Source organism: Quercus lobata, chromosome 6, assembly GCF_001633185.2.
Source record: "Quercus lobata isolate SW786 chromosome 6, ValleyOak3.0 Primary Assembly, whole genome shotgun sequence".
Lineage (NCBI taxonomy): Eukaryota > Viridiplantae > Streptophyta > Magnoliopsida > Fagales > Fagaceae > Quercus > Quercus lobata.
This window is the reverse complement of record NC_044909.1, coordinates 41938338-41947870: the sequence shown is the minus strand read 5'-3', so window position 1 is coordinate 41947870 and position 9533 is coordinate 41938338. Positions and strand designations below refer to the sequence as shown.

The 9533-nt window shown below is 33.4% G+C and overlaps 1 protein-coding gene across 1 annotated transcript; it reads right to left on the bottom strand.

Moving 5' to 3' along the window:
- On the bottom strand, positions 1-9154 carry LOC115950310 (the record flags this gene model as incomplete). The annotated part of the gene is made up of 7 exons (XM_031067529.1): positions 1-129; positions 1493-1860; positions 1953-2058; positions 3317-3415; positions 3603-3688; positions 5678-5786; positions 9104-9154. Coding segments are annotated over 7 exons (948 nt in total), but the record flags the coding sequence as incomplete, so codon positions are not given.
- Positions 9155-9533: the final 379 nt, after the last annotated feature.

The following is a 9533-nucleotide window of genomic DNA, read 5'->3' as shown; positions in this document are numbered from 1 at the left end:
CTAGTTGAAATGAGAAGCAAATACTCCACAAAACACGATAGATGGAGGCATTCCCAAGGACCGTTGATCATTCGCCAATCTCTGGCCCTTTATCCGGGTGATGACATCAAGGGCAGTGGTTCCATGAATCTGCATAACAAATTCCAGTGCAAGCCTGCAAAAACTTGTAGGAATTATACTTAAAAAGTAATAATTCAAGAGAAACAAATATAACACATCTATCAATTAACAATTATATCATGTGTAATAAAAATCAACAATAAGATGTGAGAAATTTACGTACTAAATTATATTATTCAATGACCTTATAAGCAATTAGGTTGCTCTCCCCAACTGGTCAGGATTAATAAGAGCTTTATTTTCTCTTCTCACACCCCTTGCAAGTGTGGCCTTTACAATATATATAATATTCAGAAAAGACATGACCAACCATAAAATCCTTTCTATTGTAATAACAATTCATGTAACAAATATGTTACATTCATTAATAAACAACTTCATTAATTAGATTCATTAATGAATAAGTTCATTAACATGTTATTACTTTTCTAACTCCATACTAACACATGGATTCATCTATCATTCATATCCAAAATCACTATAATGACAACACCTCTTATAGGAGGCCGGAGGCCAAGTTACTGGCAATGATGCGATAAGTTTATTAAGGCCAACACTCAACGTGCATGAATCTCATTGTAGAAGGACTTCCGAGATTATTATGCACTAACCATCGAAAGACTAGCCCTTATTGTCTTCCATAGTCTGAGCAATTTTAACTTGCACCTACCTTCCACCATGGTCCAACAATGTACCTATCAGAATAGGCTACATCATGATGGATATGGTCAAGTCAAGGACTATAATGAAATGATTCATAATCTTATTCTACAATATCAAGTAGACATATTTCAATATTCCAATATTTTACATGATAAAAATATTGCAAAATTTCACAAGAAATTTTGAATATTTAATTATTGATAATAAAATATCATGTTGGGCCACATTATTCTAACAAAACTCAGATTGGACCAGTTCTGCAAGTAGCTACCCAAAAGGAATCACAATCCCATTAAACACTTGAATCAATCATCCATTCATTTCATCAATGGCAGACTTTTCAAACTAGATCAACACTGTATGGTAGTGTACAAATATGAACAATAATGAAATTTGGAGAGACAAGAATGCAATTTAACCGAGGTTATATAATGCGAGGCTTGCCCTTTCAACTACTTCCACAAAATGGAAATGTATGGCTCAAATTGAATCAAATAATATTTACAAAATATATTAACAAATATAACATGGAGGGTCTCCCTGAGCCCTACAGAATAGTATTCTGTCAATAATAAACTTAACACAAGGAATAACAAAAATTATCACACAAGCACCTCTTGTTCATTTGAGATATATGCGCTGGAAAACAGGGTAGTCGTGCTAAGCTCTTGCTTTCTGCATAGGTCAAAAGGAACACCATATATTAAACCTTGGTCATCATGTCTTCCCCTCCAAGGCTCCAACGCTTGCGTTTACTCCTTTCTCCAGTTCCATGGGTTCTATGTCTCTGCAGAACCCTTGGATTTTCAGGCTGATGCAACCCACTGGTGCTACAGTCTTCATAGTTGCGCGTTGGCTCACAAGCATACCATAACTCAACATCCACTCCTTGCCTACTACTCACATCAGCAATATTTTCAGGAAAAGCATCCATGTGAGTATTGTTAATAATGGAGGTCTCACCGTCGGAATGTTTATTGGCACCTGAATCCGCTTCAAGAGAACAATTTCTTGATGAACAGTACCCAGGCTTTGGTTGATTAGCTTTAGGTTCGGAAACTGTTTGCATGTCTGATGCTGAAATCATGATGAATAGGTTGGTAGGAAATAATCAGAGTATTGGAAAAAGAATAAGAATAAATAAAAAAGTAGCAAAATTTGATATTTACCTGAAGTGGATGCCAGGCTAGAATCCACAATTCCCCTATAAACACAATACTCACAAACAAGCTCATCAAGCATGGAAACATCCAAACTCATTGTACATAATTCATTCTGCAACAAACAGAGACAATAATAACATCTTTCAGGCTCAACATAGACCAGCCTCCCAATCAAAAATAAGGTAGTCCCACCTCCCCACAAGAAACCTATAAGTCTACTAATTGATTTAAAGAGCATAAAGAAAGCATATTGTTTAAAATGATATGGAACAAGAAATGTTTGCGTTAAAGATTTAAATGCAGAGGAACAGCAAACATACAACTCAAATAGATATGAGTAGATGAAATAAACATTTCCAGCTTGCCCTTTTTGTTTCTTCTTTTTTGGTTGCTCGGATGGTATATGTGTCCTTTTCCAAGTATTAAACAAATATATACGATTTTAGCATTGGTAGGTCATATTGTCCTTTTTTAATAAAAAAAGATCTCTAGAAATGTTAAGATGCTCATCTTAAAATTACAGGTAAAACTAAGGGTAATGCTGGTATAGGATTGAATGTGATCTCTAGGAAATGAATTTCGAAAGAAGAAGCTTTATAGATATCTCCTAGGGAGCTTGACTACTAGGTTTCTATTGGCTCAACCTTTGAATAAAGGCTAGGCGAATTAGGAACACCTCTGTAGATGACTCAATTATTAATAAACAAGAGAGAGAGAGAGAGAGAGAGGAAACATGACAAAAACTGACGATGGAAAAGTTTAATTTAATTCTCAAAATGCACAACTAGTATTAGATCATAATATATATGCCTCTCCCATGCCTCCTCGCAGGGTGCCTCCAAAGAGAGCCACAAGTACAAACATTGGGAGTCAACAACCTCTTTAGTGAGTATCAGTTAGCCATTCTATTGTTGGTAATATAAATAAGCTCAAATTGAATGACCCTCTCCCCCAAAGAGTATATATATAATAATAATATAATGTCAGAGTTTTGTACACTTCAAGTACATGTTGCTTTCACTATCTCTCTCTCTCTCTCTCACTCTAACACAACTTAAAAAAATATATTCTTAATCAAAATCCAGACCCTCACTGATGTCAAAGTTAAAAGACGCAACACAATTGCACCAGTTTGATCTGAAAATGGTAGAATTACTGGGGATCAACTACTATTTTTTGTTAGCATATAAATATTATATACAAATAATTCAACCACCCAAGGGTAGCTAAATTTCCAGCCTCTGAAATAGTACGAAGGTAAAGAATTGGCCTCCCAAAGACATTATTAAGCCTCAGGATCAGGGTAGTAAAAGATAGATGAAATTCAGGATATGATGAAATAAAGTCTAGATAGGACAATATTAGATAACCTGAAATGCCAGAAATAAATCACCCTTCGAAAATCTCAAGCTATCAATTGCCCCTTGTCTTGTGAGCTCTATAGCATGTGCGAGAGCTTGAATGTCCACCTGGTTTTTAAGATCAAACACGCAAATTAACAAACTTTAATAATAATAAAATCAAACACGCAAACTCAATACTGTTCTCAATGTGTCAGCCCATTAAGATGCTAACATTTTACCTCCGTCTAACGTCTATGGACAAATAGCTGTGATTTGGAACCAAGGATAATTAGCTGTAATTTCAAAACCTCACCTCATCAAAAGGAGCTGCTTCATATAGACTCTCATGTGGGGTTGCAGGGGGATCACGTTCTTCAAGGAGCAACCTCTGAGTAAGATCTAAAATGGGTGATACAATTTATTGACGAAAGTGTTAGGTTCTAAAGACTTAAGTTTTTATGTATTTAGAATTCTAATGTGTATTGTTGGCAAACCATAATCAAAACAATATGTTTAGTAGTGTTTAGACTTGCTCAAAGTTGTATCTTTTATGTAAAGTTGGAATTGAGCTGATGTAGAAATTACTATGCACTTCGGCCTGACTCAATCGATCGAAGCTTAGGCTCAATCGATTGAATCTCGGGTATAATGCGTTTTTCTGCAGATTTCCAATTCAGCCCTAGTTTGTTTAAAACGTTTAGGGTTTTCTAATTTGTCCTAAGTATAAAAGGAAAACCCTAACCACGTTTTAGTGTTACTCATATTGTTGTTTGTGTAAATCGCTTGTGAGACCTAGAGGAGTTTTCCTTTACACAAACTTAGGGTTTTCAAGGAGGAGATATTATCTACACCTTGATGATCAACTCAGTTGCTGCCATTGAAGTTTAAAGAAACACAAGCGGGTGTGCTTGTATCTGGTGGTCCAAGAAAGGAGTCCGTGAATTCGGAGTTTGCATGTGATCGTGTCAGTAAGTTCTACTAGTGGGTAGCAATAAGAAGTCGAGTGTGGGGGCTTGTAAGTCTTATTGTATGAACTTCGATTCTTTCAAGATAGTGGATTCAAGTTTACCTTGAGGATAGCTAGGTTAAATCCTCCCCAGGTTTTTACCGGTTTGGTTTCCTAGGTGATCATATCTTTGTGTTATTTATCTTTCCGCTGCTTTGCATGATATGATTGTTTTGATTGTGATAACCTAGTTTTGTTAAATTGGACTAAGTAACAACTTGGCTAATTATCTAGGTTAATCCAATTGTGTTTTTAAGAGGTCTAAAAACTATCAGAAAGTAATATACTTTGTGTATGCTGCATAACACAGAAAATTGAAAAATAGAGAGTCAATCTACCACATGCATCACAAGAACACACGCATCTGAAGAAATAATAGTAATAAAGTGAAAGTGAAAGTGAATTAAGTTGTGCACAAAGAGACAAATACAAGCCACAAAGAAATAATATGTACACAAAGAGACAAATACAAGCCACAAATTGACACAGCAAATGTATGGAAAAAACTTGTGCCTTCCACATTGCACTTAAGTTTGGTTATAAAGTATTTGCTTCAGAACGTCATAAAGAATCATATTAACCAAATTCAAGGAATCCAAGGAATTGCTAAGGAAAAAGAACATCATATGCTCACTTAACATTCATTATATCATATAGGATCCCTATCATTTTGTGGAAGAGAAAAGACCAGCAAACACAGAATCACTTTAACATCCACCCACACTAAATTGTGGAACCATAAAGCAAAAGATATATTTCCAAAGGAAACAAAAAGGGAAATATCACTTTGGATCTTATTTTAAAATATTTTAATTTTTGAAAATGAAAAACTCACTTTAATAGACTCAGTTGAATGGAATTCCATTGCTCTGCCCCAAATAACAAAAATCTACAATTCAAAAATTAAATTCTTCCGCAAGCCTAGGTAGACTTAGCAACAAAAATAAAGAACAATTGAAACCAAAGAACCAACTGCACAAAAGTACCTTTTTCTTCACTTATTACCATGATATTCTAAACAATCTCTCATCTTAGTACTTGACAAGTTGGTGAGAAAAACAAAAATGCAATCGCTATTTGTAAACATTTTACATGCAACAAATTCTAGAACACCATTTTTATTGTAAAGCTTTCAAGATTGTTGAACGCATCACAAGTCACACTCTATCCACATTTTTGGTGGATATTTATATTTGGAAGAGGGAAGAAAAAACAGAATTGATATGAATTACAATATCATGTGATTAATAGGTGACTCAACCAATTGATCTTTGATAAATAAGGGCTAACACAGATATAAACAAATAACAGATAAATCAAAGAGTTACAACTGTCTACAAAAACAACAAAAAGTCAAAGAAGTCCATAAAAATATCAAATACATCGCACCTCATTTGCCATTGGAGAAGTTTGATCAGCTTTGTCATATATAAAGGCTAGAAGAACATGTTTGAATTCCTCATATGCTTCCTTAGATACATATACAGACCTCTGTCAAAATTCACTACTAAACAAGGGAACAATTAAATTCAACTTAATAGATTCCAAAAAAATTATTATATAAAATAAATCCAAACCACAGCAAACAACAACCTAGGCATAGTCTCAAAATATTTGGTCAGCTTTAGATCCTCAATAGACTAATCTATTCTCAACAGACTAATCTATTCTATGGAAAGTCAAACTCTTTGTTACCTCCTAAATTGACATGTCCTTTTTTCCTACTTCTCCTAATGTTATTGTAGGCCTTCCTCTACTGTTTTTCATTCCCTCACTTGATTCAACTCACTCTTCCTCACTAGTGCATTAATTTTTCACTTTCACATGAAACAAACCGTCTTAAGCAACTCTCCCTTATCCATTCATAAATAGGGGACATTCCCAACTTTAAGCAAATTTCATCATTTCAAACCTTATATTTCCTTGTATTTCCACTTATTTATATTAGCATTCTGATTTCAGCTACACTTAATTTATATAAATGTTTCTCAGCCCAACATTAAATACCATAGTGAATAGCCGATCTTTACAAATGTTTTATAAATAAAAATAAATAAAAAATTGATAGGTAACAAATACTTTTATTTAAAAAGTAGCTAACCCGAGAACATTGTGGAAGATGTTTTATAAAATTTTCCCTTTAACTAAATAGATATTCTACTATCACGCAATTCTTGTAATGCACTTCTCTACTCCATCCACTTGATTTCATCCTATGATTCATATCCTCTTCAGTCTCTCCATCTTTATGAATTATTGATCCAAGATATTGAGACTTCTTGCTCTTTGGTATCTTTTCCAAAAAACAACAAACAAGGCTAAAAAATTATTCAACTCCAAGAGGGTGCTTCAATGAAGGCATATTGGCTGAAGAAGCAGAGCTAGAAACAAGGGGCAAAGCCAATACAAAAACTGGGTAAAGTTCTAAAATAGCCCCTCAACCTATAAGGTTAAATAATTATTCTAATTTGGTAGATTAGTGTACACTAAAAACATGAGCCAACTTCTTAGTCATAATCACATACTTTGACACATAATAAACTACAATCCAATTTCATATGTTAGAGCTACAAACAACACGAAGTTCATAAAGTTTTTGTGGTCAAAACAACATTTTAAAATCAATCTTCAACAAGAAGGAAAATCCTAAAACCAAATAGTTTGAGCTTTTAGGATTTTTTGAGGAAAGCGTTAGGCGCTAGTCGTATATACGCTTATATCCAAAAAGATTAGTCAAGTCACAATTAGAACACCTAGTAATAATCATTTATATGGGACTTATACCTAGAAATGAAGTGACTATTCTTTTATACTTATTACTCAATCGTGTTTTCATTGTAGAGTTATTATTTGAGGAATAACTGTTCTTTCCTAATTTCATAATAGATATTTCTTAAATCATGTAATATCTATAAATAAATCTCAAAAACCATCATTGGCCCTCTCTCTCTCTCTCTCTCTCTCTCATTTCATAATATATTTTAAAAAAATTTCAATAAAAGGTAACATTTATAATTATTGATTGTGACATTTTTTTTTTTAAGAATCTCTTGATTATAATAATCATCAATCAATCAATCAATATATATATAAAAGCAGAGACCCCATGCAGGAAAGTATGAGGTTCTGCCATGTGGCACACTCTATGAAGATAATTGAAATACTCTTAAGTCATATCAAAGATAAGAACAAATTTAAAAATAGAAACTCTTTATTTCCTTTGGTTCAATGTTTCTAGACTACTTTTTGTTACATTTTTTAGTCAATGTTTTAAGACTATTATTTGTTTCATTTGGTTCAATGTTTCAAGAATTTTTTTTTTTTTTTTCCTCTTACACACAAAAACTCTTTGCATTTCCATTCACCATTTCCACTTCTACTCATTTATATACATATGTCTATAACCCTTCATGCTATCCCATCTTAAATACACTCAGACAAAAAATGGTGTCATTTACTTTCAACCTTTCAATGACGGGAAATTATTGTGTACTCCTAGAGTACTATAAATGCGTATTCCTCCTCTCACATGAATGATGGGTCTCACTAATTAAATTCATAGTGGGACCCACCATGAATGTAAGAGAGGGGAGTACGTATTTATGGTACTCTGGGAGTATCTAATAATTTTCCTTCAATGACACCTACGTAACTCTGATATTGTGATACCATATAATTCTAACCCACATGAGCAGGCTATGACAAAAGAAGGGAGCCTACATTTTTTATTCAGTGATGGTAGCTTACAATTTCATGTTGAAGTCAAACATTTTGGATTTTGCGATGGTTGTAATTCATTTTGAGTCTTTGGGTGTTTGGGATTTTTGTTTGGGAAAGTCATAAATGTATTTTGTTTTAGAACTAAAAAAAAAAGAAACATACTAATTGATTATTTAAAAGTTAGCTTTTGTGTGTGTGTGTGTGTGTGTGTGTGTGTGTGTGTGTGTGTGTTAGAACTCATAGTTTGTAGGTTTCTTTGTAGGTTATTTTTACTACTATTTTATGCATAAAGAGCCATAGTGATAAAAATAAAAAAATGATGACGATTTCAAATTTTTTTAAAGGGTACGAAAGCTCAAATAAAAACTATTAAATTTTGAAAAATGGATCTATTTTTAGTTAATTTCTCTTTGTTTAATCATGTTCTCTTTATGTTAATACTTACAAATAATTTCCTTAATTTCATTGAGACAATGAGTTGGGTGTTTACAATTGAGGTCTCCATATTTGGTTGTGAGAATAGAGTGGTTGAGAAAATGTTTGGGAGGTTGTTTGAATTTATGCAATTTTAGAATATAAAAGTATTTTATGCTTTAAATTATTATTTAAGAATTTCAAAATCATTTAATCAATATTGTTAGGTTCTAAAGACTTAGGATTTTATGTATTTAGAACTCTAATGTATATTGTTGACAAATCATGATCAAAACAATTTGTTAGTTCGTGTTTAGACTTGCTTAAAGTTGGTTCATTTATGTAAAGTTGGAATAAACTATTGCAGAAGTTATTTAAGCTTCTCGGCCTGGTTCAATCGATCGAAGTTTAAGCTCGATCAATCGAAAATCGGGTCAGAGGCATTTTTCTGCAGAATTCCAACTCAGCCCTAGTTTTGTTTTAAAACGTTTAGGATTTTCTAATTTGCCCTAAGTATAAAAGGCAAGTCCTAGCCACGTTTTAGAGTTGCTCATATTACTGTTTGTGTAAATCTCTTGTGAGATCTGTGAGAAGCTTTCCTTTACACAAGCTTAGGATTATCAAGAAGGAGATTTTTTCAAGAGCTTGATGATCATTCAGTTGCTGCCATAAGAACTTAAAGAAACACAAGTGGGTGTGCTTGTACTTGTTGGAGAATCCAAGAAAGAAGGAGTACGTGGTTTCGGAGCTTGCACGCGGTCGTGTTAGTAAGTTTCTACTGGTAGGTAGCGATAGGATGTTTGTGGTCTAAGTCCTGTTGAACAACTTCGATTCTTTCATAGTGGATTCAGGTTTACCTTGAGGATAGTTAGGTTAAATCCTCCCCAAGTTTTTACCTGTTTGATTTCCTGAGTGATCATATCATTGTGTTATTTATCTTTTCGCTGCTTTGCATGATATGATTGTTTTGATTGTGATAACCTAGATTTGTTAAATTGGACTAAGTAACAACTTGGCTAATTACCTAGGTTAATCCAATTATGTTTTTAAGGGGTCTAAAAACTATCAAGTGGTATCAGGGTAGGTTGCTTTCTTATTGTTGAT